Source organism: Triturus cristatus, chromosome 7, assembly GCF_964204655.1.
Source record: "Triturus cristatus chromosome 7, aTriCri1.1, whole genome shotgun sequence".
Taxonomy (NCBI): Eukaryota; Metazoa; Chordata; class Amphibia; order Caudata; family Salamandridae; genus Triturus; species Triturus cristatus.
In genome coordinates, this window is record NC_140590.1 from 270,789,416 (window position 1) to 270,808,758 (window position 19,343).

The 19,343-nt window shown below is 49.5% G+C and overlaps 1 protein-coding gene across 2 annotated transcripts in view; it reads left to right on the forward strand.

Moving 5' to 3' along the window:
* The window catches only part of LOC146809388 (uncharacterized), a 114,638-nt gene that overhangs the window by 66,640 nt on the left and 28,655 nt on the right, over window positions 1-19,343 (forward strand). For both annotated transcript variants that reach the window (XM_085616201.1, XM_085616200.1), the window contains exon 2: window positions 13,857-13,961. In XM_085616201.1, the coding sequence (XP_085472327.1) occupies window positions 13,873-13,961 (89 nt within the window). In that variant the 5' untranslated portion in view covers window positions 13,857-13,872. The remainder of the gene's footprint in view (window positions 1-13,856; window positions 13,962-19,343) is intronic.

Sequence of the window (19,343 nt, forward strand, 5' to 3'; positions counted from 1 at the left end):
TTGCGGCGGGCATATTAACCCTCTGCACTAACTACACCGAAGTCAAAAACCTCCACTATAAACACGGCTAACAGCTAACAAACACAGAATTAACGCTATGTACGCACATACGCTCAGGTATGCGCTACTTGTCCAAGATGGCCTCTGTCTTACCCCTAGGCGCAAATGTCCCGCTCTCCTTATTTGAGTGACTGACCTGAACTTAGACCAGGGACCCACGTGACTATCGCTGTTCCCGCAGCCAGATGAGACCGCTCGCAAACAAAGGCCATCCGATATCTTTTAGACGCAGTGCTCATTCCACGGCCATAACCACCATTCACATTCGACTTCCGGAAACCTTTCTACAATTGTACCCTTTTCAGCTCATCCTCCCTTGTGCACGCCATGTATGTACTTTCCAAGCAGCCCGTCTTTGCTTTGCCAAAATTCCATCCCATTTTCGAACAGTGCAGGACAGCATAAATCACGGTGAACGCGCGAGGCTGCAAATTCCCTTAAGTGGGAAGATAAAACATCACTCCACGTTCCCCACCCTTGAGCCAGATGACACCCGCCCGGGTGCGACCTATTGACCTGCAACCCTGTCCCGTCGAACTCCACTGCCACATGGACCCCAAGTCATTTCCTCATTTCCGAGGCAAGCGCGGCTCTGATGGGGAGGTAGCCCGCAGTTGCTAGCAAGTGCCCGGCGCAGCTGCATCCCGTCACGCATAGCTCCCACGCAGGCCCGCTCAAGGCTTCTAGGCGCAGCCGCCGGCCCTTTGCTGGCATGAGGCGCACCCCGGAAGCACCTCCGCCGAATTCACAAACACAAGCCCAAAAGCACAAATGCTCCAAGAGACATCGGGAACAGGGCTCTACAATGTGCGAAATCCAAACCATACCTCGAAGGCCTCTTGGGGAGAAAACTATGGCCTCGCTGCGCTAGAATGAGACAATGATTAACATGTGCACAGCAACGGTTCAAACGAAATCGATGCAAAAACCCAGCACGTGGAAAAAACAGCTATCTAGTTAGCCCTGTCGCATAGTCCAGTCATCCCATGCTCCACAATTCCCGCGACCCTGCCTGTATCCAACACACCTTGCAATGTCTACACTAGGCACCGGGCGTTCATCTCACAGAGCATTCCACAGCATCTACACTATCACCGGGTGCTCCAGATCCTCTGTCGATCCATACACAAAGGCGCAAGCCCCTCTCCGGAAACGACGCCCAGCTGCTCATCAAAGCCGGGTGTTCAAAACTAAAACACGCAGACAAACAATTTGCTCGCGGGTCATACAAAGTCGCTCTGCACCGACCCGACGACCACCCCTGCAGTCAACAACAGGGAAGAAAACATCCCCTAAAAATATGCGATCAAACGTGTTCACGACGTCACCGCTGCCGCACAACCATGCATGCGACACTACCTCAAGTAGGGCCCGGGGGGAAATTGCCCGTGCAGAAACTGAAATGAGGGTATCCGCGCACACCCTGCAGTGAGGAAACAAGCGCACAAACTGTTTGTTCCTGGATTTTTTCCCCTTTCCCTTTTTAAACTCTCCTTGAGCTCAACTGGGGGAGGCGACAAGAGCGCGCGCGTGGTGCATGCACAGTCCACTACATTAGCGGGAAATCAAGCTCGGGTAAATGCTGTGCCATCGTCGACAATCTCCGCACAACGCACACTGACGAAAAGCGGGCCAGCCAGCCACCAGATGGCGATGTGCCCACCAAACTCCGGACTCACGGAAACCCCTGCATACCCGAGGGAGGCGCCAGACACCGCTGCCCAGGGAGCGCACACAACCACCGGCACCTAGCGCGGGGGAAAGGCCGGCAAAGCACACACGCCTCCCCGCGCCAACCACCGGCAGCGACCACACGCTCCCCTGGCCCCAGACACCTCACCTCCTCGAGATCCCGTTCCGCACCGCGCCCCGTCGCACCAACTCCGCCGACCACAATCAAACGCGACGCCGCCACAAAGGAGACCACGATCTCGCGCGGCCAGGAGTGCAACAGGAAGCAGAGGGCGATCTGCGGGGGCGGGAGGCTTAAATAGGGCCTGGCCCCGCCCAACCCAGCCCAGCCTCCCCCAGCAATGCCCGTTGGGGCCTCCCCTCCCCAAGGCACGGCCTCTCGAGGGAGCAGGAACGGGGGGGGGGGGCTCCGACGGGTGGCCACTAGAAAGCTGCCCTGCTGAAGTCCCCCTGCGTGGGACGCGGGCAGCGGCACTCCTTCAACTCAGTCACTGTCTCGCCGCCGGGCCCTTTACAGGAGTGGGTTAGACAGTGAATGGTGGGAGGGGGGGCAGGAAGAGTGAGTGGAGAATACAGAGTGAGAGTATAGGGAACAGGGTGAGATACTGGCGGGTGGGGGATTGAAAATGAGGCAGACAATGCAGGCAGAGAGGGTTCTTGTGAGTGGAGAGACGTGTCCAAGAGCAAGATGCGAGCTGGGGAAAGCAAGAGTGCAAAGCATGAGAAACGAAGAATGAATGGGGGTATAGAAAGTGTAGTGTAGAAGAGCGGAAGGAGAGCGCGGTGGTAGGGGAGTGAATTGAGAACTCACAAACGGCTGGGAAATGTAGAAGACAGAGTGGGAGAAAGTGGCACAGGAGAGGGAAGCGAGTCGCTGAGAAACCGAGTGAAGGGGGGGGCAGCGATCAGTCCTGCAGCAAGAACAGGGGCACCGGGCCAGAGGGTCTGAGGGCCCTTCTGCACCCCAGGGATGGATGTATTTCAGTAACTAGACTTGGGGTTAAGGCAGGGGAGCGCTTGCACAAGGACTCCTGGAAACAACGAACTCGCCCCGCTCCACCCCTGGTTCTGATAGTAAGATAATACAATAATAGCATTCAGCTCTAAATACACCTCCCCCCGAAAAAAGAAAGCACCAGCCCAGCCACCATACAGCGCTGAGTCTGAGTGAGGATTTCTCCCTGTGAGAGTGCAAACCGAGATGTGAAGTTGCTCATTCGGTGCTATACTGGGTCTTGGGGTAGCGCGTCAGGCTGGTGCCCCCTCTAAACCCCTACCATGACATGAGTGACTTAGTCCCATACAGTCATCGTAAGCATACCACCTATATATGTGGGTGATTAAACTATAATCAACCCACAACCACACAATGGTGGTAGACCTGAGTGACTTAACCACGAACAGCCATCTCAAACACAACACCAACAGTGAGTGATTTGCCTACAATCAACCCACACCACAAATAGTGGGAGACCTGATTGACGTAACCACGAGCAGTCAAACTCATAACACAACAGTCATCTCAACTGTGCAACCTAGAAAATGAGTGACTTAATACATGCACAGTCATCTCGATACAGCAGCAAACACCTACAGATGTGGGTGAGTGACCTATTGTCATCCCACAACCACACAATGGTGGTAGACATGACCCCCACACTCATCAAGAAATGGGTGACCAAACCCAGTCCCACACCATAACACACTGGAGCCAAAAATAATAAATAATAACAGTCATCCTTCAATGAAACATCTTACATCTGAAATGGGTGACTTAAACTCTCACAGTCATCCCAAAAACCACTCACGGGTAAGAGAAATCTCACCAATTTGCATCCAAACACACACCTAAACATGAAAGCAAGCACTGGAGCTAGGGTCAAATAATGCACCTCCTCTAAAAGGAAAAGACAAGTGAAACACAGTACATCTACAAACAAATGTGCATAACAATTCTTCTTAGAACACCCTGTCAAAGTATCTGGTGAGCAACCTCTCACCCGAATACACTGCAACAGTGGACAAAACTGTAAAAATGAGAAGGTCCACAACTGTCACGGATAAAAGTCCCTTTGCACAGTCCAAACGAAATACATGACAGCCAACACAATGTTTCAAAACCTATCCACAACCGTGTGCAACAGATAGGCTGCAATGTAAGTGCTCAAACAACTTCTCACAGCAAACTGCTGAACGACTCTCTAGCATGACGTGGTCAATCCAAAGTTAATGCCAAATACCAATGTGCGATGCTGACATAAATCCTAGAAGCATACCCCAGCACTCACCAGCTCAGAGGCGCCACAGGTAAACGACTGCCTCAGTCACCGGCTCCAAAGCAGATTGCAAGTCTTTCACCCACAGGTGAGCATCTCTCCAGAAAGAGAAAACGAGGAGACACCTCACTTTACCAGCATACTGAACACCTCTCCAATTTCCCAGATTTCTCCATCATCCTGCAATCGCCTCACCGATCACGCTGATAGTGATGAAGTTCGCAATGGGCTTACATGGAAAGGCTCCAGTAAACACTAAAGACTTCCCACAATGTTGTAACTGCTACAAAAGTACATGTAACTCTTCCCAATGACCAAAGATGGCCGCCAGTGCATTGTTATGCGTCCGTTGTGATGGAGATTAGACCTTCCTTCCGATGCTGATGTCAGTTACAGTCTGCACGCTTTGTCGCGCGCCTGGAATGAATGCTGCAACAACTGTTCAAATCTGGTAAGGCTTGCACGTATCTCGTGCCACAAAAACAGTACTAATAGGGAACCGAACTTACCTACACGCCGCCACCGCCAAGAGTCCGTGCAGTCCACGCTTCTGTGCCGCCATCGCCAAGAGTCTCTTCCAGCTAGATTCCGCGCCGACTACGAATCCCGGCAGCACTTGCGGCGGCGCACAACAACGCACGCACCAACAGCGCCAGGAGGCGCATAAATTCAGCGTCAGGCCCGCTTCGCGGGACGCGTGCGGGACGCCCGGAGCGAAGCCCGGGCAAAGGGCGGGCCCTCTACGGCCCTCATCGGCAGGAAAAGGCAGGGGCAGGGCCACATACGCTGCCGGTGTCACATTGGTCATCATTGCGCAAGTAAGTCGAGCATTAAGAAGCCCCTACACTTATATTCGTGAAAGATTTGCGGTTACAGTTTAAGTCATGCCTAAAAAAGCTGCAACAGTTCAAAATAATAAGATGAACAATTATCTGGTACAGACTGTCCAGAAAATCAATACGCAAAGGAGGGAGTCATTGGGGTTGAGCCAATCACCGGACCTACTCTGTTTGTCCCCACCCTCTTTTGCTATCCCTTCGTCTGACGAAATTAACACACAAAATGTTTTCAGCGCCACCACGTTAGTGGACACTGCCTTACAAGCCACACCTGATATCCCGGTCAATGCAACTCCGGCCTTTGAAGATTCTTTAACTGAGGGTGATATAAATGTTGTGAATGATATTAATTTTGACCAAGATACACAGTCTCAGACATCCGAGGTGTCCATCCTTGATGCAACACCTACAGTCCATGAAGTTAGAACCAAACGACAATGTGCAAAGATTCCCCTCAAACGGGGTGGTCTACGCTCTGGGGCTAAATGGAAGAGGGCTAATACCTCAAAATCTACACAAATGAACCATGCTGAGGTTTCTCCTATTTGTCCTATTGAAGAAGCTCTCTTAGAAAAAATTGCGGATTTCATCGAGACTAAAATTAATTCCATCATTAAACCCCTCATCTCCAAGATAGACAAATTACAAGCTGAGGTCAAGAAGCTGGGTGGGCAGCAAAATATAGCTGCAAGTGGCATTGAAAATTTAACCACGTTAGTGACTTCTTTGAGCAATAATCATGGGGAAGCAGCTGATGGAATGACTTTGGGGGTTGGAAAGGGAACAGAGCCATCTGGGGGCAAACCAGTGACACTGATTCCCAATGTTGTCGCTGGGACTTCTACGCTTCAACGCCCCCCAGTAAATTCAAATTCTGTGGCAAATGTTACCCATATGCAAGCATTACAACCCCACACCTCTACATCGGACCCCCTGCAATTTATTGTTGAAGCCACACCTGTGGTGTTAGTCCTTGCAAATGTTCCTCTTCTAGAAAGTGGCACGGTGGAAAGTTCTAACTCACTGTGTAGCAAAGCATTACATTGGTTAAGCAGCAACGTGCGGTTAGCTCCAGGAGGTCAGCAACATCTTGCAAGTGTAATTAAATCAGCATTTAGGGTTCCTTGGCTGGGAAATCGCCCTAAAAAATTTAAAGGCGATTGCGTGGCTGTGAGCTTTGCAAATCAAAATGTTCTTCCTAATATTCTTGTAAATATCCTTCCCCCTCAACGTAGACAAGGTTCTGTCGTTCCCCTAACTTTGAAATTCTTTTATGGGGAACAACAGAATGTATCAATCCCAAGGACTCCTTTTCTAGGACGAACCACAAATTGGGATTTTCAATCCAGATGGGGCCAAGATATAAGGAATAACGCACCAGCCTATCGACAACAACCTTTCGTATTCAACCCTGTTACACAACCTTTGGAATTGCTTAACCGTTTTGCGCCACTTTCTTTTCTGGATCAAAATGATTGACTTTTGTCAAGCCCATTTGATAATGCTGAGGAACCACAGCAGACTCTTGTTTTACCTCTTCAGTCTTCTGCAGACAATAGAGCCTGTAGAATTTTGAGCTGGAACATTGCTGGCCTTAGATCCAAATTTAAAGATAAAATATGGCTGGATAAAATCAGGAGTTACGACATTCTTGCTTTCCAAGAAACTTGGGACCCGTTAGAGTGTTTGCCCTTAGACGGCTACTCTCATTTTTCAGTACCTGCAGTCCCCAGTAAAGCAGGAAGAGCTAGGGGCGGGCTAGTTGTGTATATTTCTCTTGACGTTAAAGGAAAACCTAAATACATTCAGTCTAAATCCAAAAATTGCTTAATAGTTGAACTGACTTTATCTAACTGTAACCCTATTTTACTCTTGAATTTTTATAACTCCATGACCAGTCAATTTCCAAACGAGCATTTGTTAGCCTTACAGGACCTCTTATCCACTCATATTGAGAACAGTAGTTGTGAATTTGAGGTTATCCTAATGGGGGATTTTAATATCCACCTCTGCTTGGCAGGTTGTCAGAGGGAAACTGAGATACTTCCTTTTTATCCTTTACCTCCGCATTTTGAACACACTTCAAGCGGAGAGATCTTGGAATTATTTCTGGCTACCCTCAACCTCTATGAATTTTGCACCTGCTCAAATGACTTGAGGCTACCAACATACGTGGGTCATGAATCTGGTACAATTATAGATTATATTTTTGTTTCCTTAAGTATTTTATCTAAAATATTAACATATGGAGTAGAAACGTCTGTTTTTAGTGATCACAATCCTGTGATCTTAGAGGTTTTAGCATTCGGAGTCCTTGAAAATAGGAAGATTGACACATTGTGTGCGACAGGCCTTGAGCTTAAAGATCAAGATCGCAGGTTAAAATGGGACCAAGTTATCCCAATGTCTTTTTTACAGGAGACACTGGCAAAAGTTCCTGATGAAATTGCTATTTGTCTCGATAATAAAAATTCGAGTGTCAAAGTGGTTGATGCCTTTGGTGTCATATGTCATCAAGTTAATTTAGATCTGACCGTAAAGGCAAAGCAGAATAAATCATTTGGACCTAGATGGTTTGATTCAAACTGCTCTAGGGCCCATTCAGCCCTTCTAAAGGCGTTAAAGTGTAAACCTAGAAATAGAGTCCTGATAGCATCATTGAGGAAACAATACAATCTTGCTATTAGGAAGAGGAAGTCTGAGATTAAAAATGAGGCGTGGAATGATTTGTTACTGCCCGAGACACAGAAAGATAGTGCGAAATTTTGGGCAGTCATAAACCATCCATATTTTGTGGGATTAGATAACCAGAGAGCTGACTGTATTATCCCAGATGAACAGTGGGTTTCACATTTTAGTAATATCTATAGTCAAACTCATACCACAATAGACTGTGAATCAACAGCGTTAAAACCATTGTCTCAGATTCCCCCTTTTACCCAAGAAGAGGTGATACTTGCCCTAAAAGACACACTCTGTAAAAAGGCATCGGGGCCAGACGGGGTCCCAGCAGATTTCTTTAAGACCGCCCCTCAATTTAGCTCAAAAATTTTAACCAATATTTTTAACGCCACTAGGGAATTTATTTTCCCTTCTAGCTGGTTAATTTCAACTATTGTGCCTATCTTCAAAAAGGGACAGCGGACAGATCCGGCCTGTTATAGGCCTATCTCCCTTATTGACTCAAGTGTCAAAATTTTGGGGAGAGTCCTGTTAGGTAGACTGTCCACGATTTTAGAAAGTAAGGGCATTTTATCTAATGCACAATATGGCTTTAGAGCCAAAAGAGGAACCTTAGATCAATGCCTAAACCTGGAGCTTGTTATAAACAAATATGTGGTCGCTAGGGGTGGTTCACTGTACATGGCCTTTATGGACCTCTCCTCAGCTTTTGACCTGGTTAACAGGTCGAAGCTCTGGGGGATCCTGTTGACCATGGGCCTTGATCCGCCCCTAGTCGATTATTTAGCTGAGCTACATAAGGATCTCATGACTTCTGTCAGAGTCACTAGGGAAGGAAGATGCACCTGTCTCTTTAAGTCTGAGAGAGGGGTCAGACAAGGGTGTATACTCGCCCCTCTTCTCTTTACTTTATATATTAATGACCTTGAGACAGTAATGCAAACATCACACAGCGATATTCCGCGTGCAGGGGAGACAAAGATACCCGTCCTACTGTACGCGGATGACGCCGTTCTTCTCGCACGTTCTGGAGTTGCACTGAATAAACTCCTCTCATCTTTTGGAGCTTTTATGGTATCTTTGGATATGAAAATTAATACGGATAAATCTCATGTAATGATCTCTGGACATGCAGGTAGAAAAAAAAAGATGATAACATTTCACTGCGCAGGGAAGGAGGTAAAAAGAGTTCCTTCTTTCCCATACTTAGGTGTGATTTTTGATGAAAGGGGCTCCTGGGGCCCCCAGCTTCTGGCTAAAAGTAATGCTGTCACCAGAGCTACTGCAGGACTGATGGGTTTTGCCAAAAAACTGGGCGCTCGCCCCATGGAAAGTATAATCAAAGTTTACAAAGCAAAATGCCTGTCAATCGCCCAGTATGGCTCCACTATTTGGGGCTATACTAACCCCATTAAAATACAGAACGCAGAAAATAAATTTTTAAGATCACTTCTGTCTGTTCCCCAATCAACCCCGACATTGGCTTTACATAAAGAGTTAGGATTGGGTTACATATCTGACATCTTGAAATTAGCACCAGTGACTGGGTGGCTAAAAATTTGGCTTAATCCGGAGCTTACTTTAAATCACACCATTTTAAAAGATTGTTTAGCCCTGGACAACGCACTCAAAATCCCATGGGTAAGATATGTGAGAACTCAGCTGTCCTTAGCAGGCCGATTGGAGCTCTTCTCATCTCCAGACGAAATAATTTATGAAGATTTAAAATTAGTTAAACACACCCTGTTAAATCTATATGCTCTGGAAAGGGAAGCACAAGAGTCAAAAAAACCCATGGTAAGGAATTACTTTTTGCTCACCTCTGTTCCTGGAATGGAACCATATCTTTTGTGGGTAACAAATCCCTACCATCGCTTTCTTTTAACGAGATTTCGCTTCAATTTAATTCACTTTATCCTAGGTAACTTTGGAACCTGGGCTAGTCCTGATGACGCTGAACCCTGTGACTGCGATTGTTTTTCGGTACAGGACACGATGCATTTTATTATGTTTTGTGGCCATTACACTGAGATTAGAAAAAGGTACCTGCTCCCTATCTTACGCACTCAGGGCTTTATTCAGGTAAAACCAGCCCTGCTATTTTTGCAACTCCTTCCTAATATAAATGTAGCCTTCGCTGTCGCTAGTTTTCTAGTGGCAGGAGCACGCGTGAAGAGGCACCAAATAAGGCATAGGCATTCTATCTGCGAGAAATGAATTTCCTCTTTTATATAATGTACCCTTCTTTTTATTGTTTTTTAAAATATTTATGAATGTTTTAGATGTATAAATTTTAACTGTTTCTTTTTCCTTCTTCTGATAATTGTATGCAAATGTTATGATCTGATGTAATCATGTTATGTATTTTTTTGCTCGATCTTTTATGATTTTTATTAATCGAATAAAGAAAATTGACTGACTGACTGACTGACCTGGCTTGTCCAGTGGGTTTACCCCCAGACTTTTTGCTTTTTGGCCTTCTGTTTCTGTTGGGTTTTGTTGGTTTTATGACACTAGGCACTTTACCTCTGCTGATCAGTGCATTTGCTGTCCCTGTAAATTGTGTTTATGTAATGGTGATTCCATGATTGGCATATCTGATTTACTTGTCAGTCCCTAGTACAGTGCACTGTGTGTGCCCAGGGCCTGTAAATCAAATGCTACTAGTGAGCCTGCAGCACAGACCTGCCACTGCTGTGTCTGCATGCAGTTTTGTACTACCATGTCGACCTGGCAAGTGCACCCACTTGCCAGACCCTAACCTTCCCTTTTCTTACGTGTGAGTTACCCCTAAGGTAGGCCCAAGGTACCCGTGTGGGCAGGGTGCAGTGTATGTGAAAGGTAGGACATTCCCTGATGTGTATGGCATGTCCTGATAGTGAAATACTGCCAATTTTGTTTTTCACTAATTGAAAGGCTATCTGTCCCATAGGATAGAATGGGAGTTTATTTATAACATCTTATACTTAAAGCTTCGCATTTGAACAAGATAGAAAGATGGAGTTTAGTATGCCTGAACTAAGAATATGAAAATGCATCTTTTAGTAAAGATGATTTTTATATTGTGTGTTTGAAAATGCCACTTTTAGAAAGTGGATATTTTATTGCTTAGCCATCCTGTGTGCCACTGCTGGTTTGTGTATTGACTGTCTGGCTTTGGAGTGACAGGGGTAGGGGATGTGCATTCTCTCAGATGGACACCGGGGTGGGGGGGTGATGTGTGTCCAGCCTTTCCAGAATGAGTCAGGACTGGGCTGGATAGACCTGGGCTACATTCAGAGTAGTGGGAGCAGTTTTCACTAGCACCTGAATAGGCCTGGTCTGCATTTAGAGGGGTAGGAGGAGATTTGCCTTGCACCTGAATAGGCCCTGTCTGCCTTATACAATGCTGTCTCCACCTCCTGCCGGGTAGCTGCACCAGAGAGTACAGAACTGGTTTTGGCTGGGCAAAGAGCTTCTCTGCCACCAGAGAACAAAGGAATTTGTGTTATTAAAAGTGGGGACCAGACCCCTGAACTTTAGATTACTGCTGAACTAAGGAACCTGCCAGGAAGATGAAACGGGAAAGCTGGAGGTGGAGTACTGCCCCTGTGCTGTGTGCGGTTTGGGTTGGCCTGCAGTGGTTGCTTCTGTCTTGGGCAGGGAAAGGACTGGACTGTGCTTTCATCATCCTGCTGTTAGAGTTTTCTCCAAGGGCTTGAAGTAGAGCGTGCCTCCTGTTGGAAGTCTCAGGGATAGGAAAGACTTCAAAGATCACTTCTGGGAATCAAGAGGAACCTTTGCCAAGGAGAAGAGCTGGAGAAACTGAGGGGGAATACTGCCCCTGTACTGTTTGTTGTCTGGGGTTGGCCTGCAGTGGCTACTTTCTGCCAAGGAAAGGAGAAGAACTTTGCTGTGTGCTGTGTCCCCTGCTTGAGGAAGATCTCCAAGGGCTTGAAATAGAGCTTGCCTCCTGTTCTGAAGTCTCAGGGACTCAAAGACTTCACCCCAGCCCCCTCTGAACTCCTTTGCTGGGAGTTCTGACCTGCTGAGAGGTGCCTGTCAGTGGTCTTGTCCTCTGGAGGTTGTTTTGGGACTGGAAACTGCAAGACCTGTGAAAATTGACGCATCGCCTGTTTCGACACATCGCAGCGGTGCAAGAAGAATTGCGTCTGCTTGCAGCTGAAGTGTCTGCCCTGAGAGGAAGACTATGAACCGATCTCCGACGTCTGAGATCACCGCACCGATTCTGACGCAGGCCCTGTTGTGAAAGAACTGACGCATCGAGGAGACGCGGCTGAAATCACCGCAGCGCATCCAGGGTCTTCATACCGGATTGTCACGCATCGTATTGAAGCATCAAGTCTGCCTCATTGTTGAGGGGACGCAGTAGGAAACTGATGCATCTCCTCCCCACGCAGTAAGAAACTGACTCATCACCTCCCCTCTGGTAAGGAACCAACGCATCACCTCCCCTTAGCAACAGTAAGGAACCAATGCATCACCTCCCCCGGAGCAAGGAACCGACGCATCACCTTCCCTGAGTCTAAGGAACCGACGCATCACCTTCCCTGCGACTTTTTTTGCTTGCATTTATTGACGCAGCCAAGGTACTTTGTGTAAAAGTGTCACATCCAAAATGTTCTTGTAACAGAACAGTTTCTACCTTTTAAGAATCATATATTTAGTTCTGGATTGTGGATCTTTGTTGTTTTGGTCTTGTTTTGGTTTAGATAAAGATTACTTATTTTTCTAAACTGGTGTGGTGTCCTTTTGTAGTGTTTCCACTGTATTACTGTATGTGTGCACAAATGCTTCACACACTGCCTCTGAGATAAGCCTGTGTGCTCGTGCCAAGCTACCAAGGGGGTGAGCAGGGTTATTTTAGAAGTGTATCCCCGACTGGGAAGAAGGGTCCCCACTAGGACAAAGGTGCAAACTGTTGCCAACTAGAGACCCCCATTTCTAACAGGTGCGTTTCCAAATCCCAACTGCTGGATATGCACAATAACGAAATAAAATACTCACAGTTAATAATCAATTAATAGCCAGCACCCATGCCGTTCGAAGAAACAGAATCATGCGCTGATCCGCTGTGTGCTTCCCATTTAAATCCACAGTAAGGTTTCCAATCCCAAGTAAATGCATTCAGCTTGCTGATACAAACTGCTGGACACAAAACATTTGTTGTAAGCACTGCGATCTCCCATTACATGTGAACAGATGTGAACATCATATAAGCTTCTAACTGTATGACTGCTGCTTTGAAGCAAACAGACTCACGTCCTGATGATAGGCAGTCGATGGAACAGGACACTGGTGAGGCTGCACGGCGGTCTAGAAATTTAAAACTTTGTAGTTCAAGTTCACAACTTCTGTACTGTAGTTTCTTATTTACATTTCTTTCTCTGTGGTAGCCACAGCAGTTAGTTCCACTGAATTTTCTCTTGAAACTTCAAATTCTTTTAATCTTGGTTTCTCAGTCTCCCTCTGTAAAATATCTTCTTTCATCCAGCTTATACACATAGGTTCTTCCTTAAAATCTTCGCCAAAATGTTATGATATATAGAGCGTTCCAGTAGTCCAGGTGTAGATTAGGTAAGATGGTCTATTGAGTGGTTATAATTAAGCGCCCACCAGGAGCAGCCTTCCTGCTGCTCAGCCCATACTCCAACTGACTCTCTCAGACATCCAACATTCCATCCATCACCATGCACCAACATTCCACTCCACACTCACACTGGTTGAGCAGCAGGTATAACACCAACCCCATATAAAACTCCCTGGACTTAGCTATGCAGCACACGCAAACCTCACTAGCCATTCAGAGACAAGCCTGTCAAATGGCTGACTTTGCCCTTTCAAAGCTGCATCACAGTCGCCTGACTCTGCCTCAACACTGCTGACGTTTTGGAGATGAGACGTCTTTGTTTAGTTTGAGGCAGTGACTGTCGATCCCAAGAGTGGGGAAGTGAAGAGAGGTCACGTCTAATCGATTCATATATGTCCAGTACTTTATCGATTGTCGTCACAGAGCTTCGATACATCGATGCCAAGCGCTACCTGACAAGATTAGTCACAGCAGAGACAACATACCCTGCTCAGATGCCTGGCGGGGTTGATAGGCAGAGCAGGGAGGCCCAGGGTGGGGCGTGGTTTAAGTCTGATAAGGCTCCTTCTGGGTATTCGGGTGGGATGTCTTCACTGAACTGGTTCTGCTGCTCTGTAGGCCTGTTTGTCTATGACCTCTTGGATGCAGGAGAGTTTCATGTAAACGTCCGACGGTGATAAGGACAGTGAGAATAATGGCCCTTCTTTTCCCTCATAGGTCAGTGAGCGGGAACATGGCTCCGCTCTGCCTGCTCCTAGTCCTTGTATGTGGAACGGTGGCATCATCAATCAGCGACTCCAGGGGGGCCGAAGGCAATGACCGGTAAGTTTGGTACAGCTGACACTTGGGCCCTGATGGGACGCAGTAGTGTGGGAGGTTTGGAGGGTGGCAGCTGTCATGGTGTAGTAGTGTTATCTAGCAGCTAGTTACAGTATTGCATAATCTGAGCCATGGCAGATGCAGCTAAACGTTGGAGCAGCAGACACCCAGCGGTCACAGTATAGGATTATCTGTAGGGCTTGTAGGCCGGGAGTCAGAGACTGGTGCAGCAGCGACATCCACTGGTCTGTTAGAGTATGACAATGGCTCAGGTGGGGTAGGGGTCATTCGTATTATATTGGCTGTGGACTGGTGATTTGCAAGTCAGAATGAAGCTTCGATTTTGGTCCAGGGGTCCAATGTGGGTCCACGAGGGCAACAGCAGATGCTGCATTCCCAGGATGTATATAGGAGGTCAATTAACATAGAATCACTGTAAAATCCATTTAAAATGGATACCTTTGCATGGTCATTGGCAGTGGCCATTCAGAGCATGGCATTGGCTGAGACCTGTGAGGTGGTACATGCCGGGGCAGCAGTGAAGTCGTGCAGCTGGTCAGAGTGTGGCATTAACCAAGGTCTTTGGGTTGGTTTGTGGGTCTGCCTCGACCACAGGGGTAGCCGCTGCGTTACCGCACTGACAGGCTCTGTGTTTAGAAGTGTTGGCGCATGAGCCACCCTGGGAAGCAATGCTGAGGTGTAATAGGAATGGTGGGAAGAGGGTTGGCAGTTGCTGGTTGTCGTTTTCTTTGCCGGTCACATTACTTAATGCTCTACAATAAACTTTTAGGGCCCGATTCACAGAACTAACTTAAGACAAAATCATAAACTTACTACTTTTGGTATTCACAGAAGTTAGGATTTTGTCTTAAGTTTGTCTTAAGACAAACTTTTTTTTTTTTTTTTTTTTTTGGTTTTTAAAAGTTTTTATTGAACAATAATTCGATTACAAGCACGGGCCTACAACCACCAGGGCCGGCCGCTAAGTACAGAATGAAATATACATTTATCAAAGCTGCAGTCGGTTCCCGGGGGTCGGCCCCGTAGTGAGTCCGGATAGTTCTAGAGGCACAGGAGACTTAGATCAAACAAACACAGAAAACTAAAAGAAAAACAAAAGGCGAGGCATAAAGACAAACGGCGCAGGTCAGGCTTCCTCCGGGGAACTCCAGGTCAGACCATTAAGCAGCACACGAAAGGAAGGAGTACCGGGAGGCTGGGGACGGGGGGGGGGGCCAAGGGAACTGAACGTCCATATGTAGTCATTCCAAAAGGTGCCCGGAACCGTCAAGGGTCAGGGGGACATGGCGATATCGGTGTCCACCAGGGGGGGCGTACAGATACCCCCGCGATAAGCATTCCATTGCCCCCAGATTCTGCCCCATGCCCCCGGCTTACCACGGGCAACATACACAGTCTTCTCCCTGAACATACACCAGTCCATATTCTCCTTCCATACTGACACGGTGGGCGGCCGTTGGGCACCCCAAAGCTGCGCTATATCTCTCTTGGCAATCATGTTCCCCAGGGCCGCCCACCGAGTCTGAGCCGCGCTATAATCATTGGGCTCCCACACATTCAGGACACAGCGACGCACCTCCGGCAGCAGCACAACCCCAGTGACCTGTCCCATAACCGTATGTACCCGGCGCCAGTAGTCCGCCACCTCGCGGCACTCCCACAGGATATGGAGAAAGGTGGCACTGAGCCCACAATCCCGCTTACAGAGCCCATCGTCGGAATATCCCATCGAGACCAAGCGAGGACCCGTCACATACACCCGGTGAAGAATCTTAAGCTGTACCAACCGGAGACGGGCTGGAATGGCGACCTCTTTGGGGGACGACAGTGCGGACTGCCAGTCCTCGTCGTCCAATTCCACCCCATCCCCCGTCCAAGCCTCCCGAAGGCGCACCAAGAGGTCAGCCCGATGATTAATCAGTTTCTTATAAATTAAAGAAATAGTGCTGTCCGGGACATGTCCGTCAAGTATGCGGTCCTCGAGGGGCGAGGAAACCGGGATCGTGGTCCCCTCTCCAAAGACCGAGAGCAGGGCGTGTCGAACCTGGGCATAGCGGAAGAACTCCCTATCCGTAAGCTCATATTCGGCCTGAAGAGCCGCGAAAGTCTTAACCGCGCCCTTATGCCACAGGTCTCCCACTTTGCTGATACCAATCGTGTCCCACTGGTCAAACCCCTTCGTAGTCCAGAGGCTCCCCAGGCGATCGGAGGCAAACAAAGGAGTAGCACATGTCAGTCGCTCACCCCAGCCCGTGGCCGCAGTGGCGGCCCTCCAGGTCCGCACAGCAATCTTAGTAGGACCCGTAAGGGTCCGGCCAGCCGAGCGGGAGTACAGCGCCCTGTTATAGTCCCCGCCGGGAAGCAGGAACTTGTCCATCTCATACGCCGGGTTCAGGCCAGGCGCATACGTGGCATGGTTGATGGCCGAAAGCTGCGCGGCCCAATAATACCTGCGAATGTCGGGAAGCGCGATGCCCCCGTCATACCAGGGGAGAGTAAGCTTAGCAAGAGCAATACGCGCCCGCCCGTCCCACACCAGTCTCCTCTGCAGGCTCTCTACCTCCCGAAAGTAGGCCACTGGGATGACGTCGAAGGAATTCTGGAGTGCATAGAGGAACCTGGGAAGGGACATCATTTTGAACAGCGCGGCCCGACCCAGCGGGGACAGGGGCAGCCTGCACCACCGGGCCGTATCCTCTCGCAATCGCCGAAGCGGACGCAGGAGATTCAGCTCATAGCGAGCCACCGGGTCCAGCGAAACGTATATCCCCAGGTACTTAAAGCCGCTCAGTGATACCTGGATCGGAAGCCGAGGCGGTAGGAGTGGAGGACCACCGGAGATCGGATAGACGCAGGATTTAGACCAATTGATCGTGAGACCCGAATTATTCCCAAAGGAAGTCAGAACGTCAAAGAGGACGTTGAGCGACTGCCGCGGTGAGGTGAGATATAGGAGAATATCGTCCGCATACAGCGAAACCCGATCTTCAAAGCCCGGGGCCCACCGGATCCCTCGAAGCGAGGGCTCCCAGCGGAGCCAAGCCGCGAGTGGCTCCAGGGCGAGAGCGAAGAGCAAAGGGGACAACGGGCATCCCTGCCTCGTGCCCCTGCCGAGGGCAAAGGGCCGAGAGACCCGCCCGTTCACCACCACCTGAGCCATGGGTCCCGTGTACAGAAGCTTCACCCAGCCAATAAATCCTTCCCCAAAGCCAAATTTAGCCAAGACAGCCCAGAGGAATGGCCATTCGATGGTGTCAAAAGCCATCGTGGCATCCAAAGAAACCAGCACGGCCGGTTCGGAGAGGAGCTCCGCCCTGGCAAGGGCGCCATGAAGACGCCGCAAGTTAAGAGCGGTGTTACGATGCGGGATGAATCCGCATTGGTCCGGATGAATCAGATCGCACACGACGCTCAACAGACGATTGGCAAGGACTTTCGCCAGGATCTTAGGCTCCGCATTTAGCAGTGAAATAGGCCGGTAAGAAGTACAGCGATCTCGCGGCTTGTCCTCCTTGGGGATAACGACTATCGTGGCCAAACGCTGATCGGCCGGGAGGGAACCCGCCGCCAGAGACTCACGGAACATGCGACTGAGGAAGGGCGCAAGCTTGTCAGGGCGCAATTTATATAGCTCAATGGGCAGACCGTTGGGACCCATAGCCTTGCCCGAGCGAAGGGAGCGGATCGCGGTCGCTATTTCATCCACCGACAAGGGGGCGTCCAGCCGCTCACGGTCCTCAACGGACAGGCAGGGCAAGGCGATATCCCTCAGTAGAAGGCGAGAGTCGTCCTCATCCCTGTCAGTCACTGGGGAGTACACAGCCCGGAGGTGGTCGGCAAAACATTCCACAATCTCGTCAGGCTCCGTCACACACACACCATCCGCAGCACGCAACTCCGGGACCACACGATTCACTCTCTCCTTCCTGTCCAGCCACGCGATCAACTTTCCCGCCTTGTCCCCGGCATCGTACAGTCGACCCTGCTGCTCCCTATACATAGTTTTAGCCGCGTCAGTGACCAGGGACCTATATTCAAACTGTTTCAGGCTGAGGGCATGGAGCCCGTCCGGAGTAACATTCGCCTCCAAGGCCGACTCCAGCCCCAAGATGTCAGTCTCCAGCCTCACCACTGCCTCACTCTTGACCCTCTTAGCCACCACTATCTGGGAAAGGGCGTGTCCGCGGATCACGGTTTTAAAGGCTTCCCACAGGGACATTGCAGAAGACACCGACCCCTCGTTATCCAGGAAGTATTGGTCCATAGCCTTAACCAGGCTGTCACGAGTCGTAGGGTCTCGCAGGTACCATGGGTTAATGGGAGCGATCCGCCCTGCAGACCGCGGCCCGGTGTCAAAAACAAGCCACAGCGGAGAATGGTCGGAGATACCCCGCGCCAGGTGCCTGACCTCTCGAATCCGACCAGTCTGCGCCGCGGGCATAAGGAAGTAGTCTAACCTAGAGAGACTCCCATGCGCCCCCGAGTGAAAGGTGAATTGACAGTGGGTCGGATGCATTAATCTCCAACTATCCACCAGGCCGAAGGTCTCCAGCATCCCACCCAGCCATGCCTGGGCAGCGGGGAGGGTCCTTGGTGGGTGACGATCCAGTTCACCCGAAACCACAGAATTAAAGTCCCCGCCCATGAGCAGGAGGCTGTCCGGAAGGTCAAGCAGCATTCGACCCAAGTCAGTGAAGGTGGAGTTCTGGAGGCCCGGGGGGACGTAAACTGAAACCAGGGCAAGGGGCTGCCCCTCCCACCTCCCAATCAAACACACATAGCGCCCTCTGTCATCCGAGACTATCTTAGTGATCTCCACCGGAAGTGAGGTTCGCAGCAGAATGCCCACCCCCCTGGAACCAGTTGTGAAACCAGAATGGGCCACGAGGCGGTATCCCCCCCTGTTCATTGCATGACAAACATTGCCAACCAGATGCGTCTCCTGGAGAAACACCACATCAGGAGTCAAACGACGCAAATATTGCAGTACTACACCCCGCTTGATACGGTCCCCCAACCCATTGACGTTCCATGACATAAGCCTCAACCCGTCCCCCCCCATCCCCCCCAATAGATCAAGGGTCCCCCAGCCTGCAGCACAGTTCCCAAATGTGGACAAAAATCAGTACCTCGCCCTGTAAACAAAAAACACACAGCAAAACAAACCCTCCTCCCCCCCAACCCCACCCCAGGACCAACTCCCCCCACCCTGCACCCCTGCGGGCCAAAAAACCCCCCCAACTTGCAGTGTGCCTGTCGCCCCACTAACCCCATTCTACGAAAAGAACCCAGAGGAGGTAAGGGACCCGTCCCCGCCCGCCCCCCTCGCTGGTCCTGGTAAAACACAATATGCAAATGAAATAA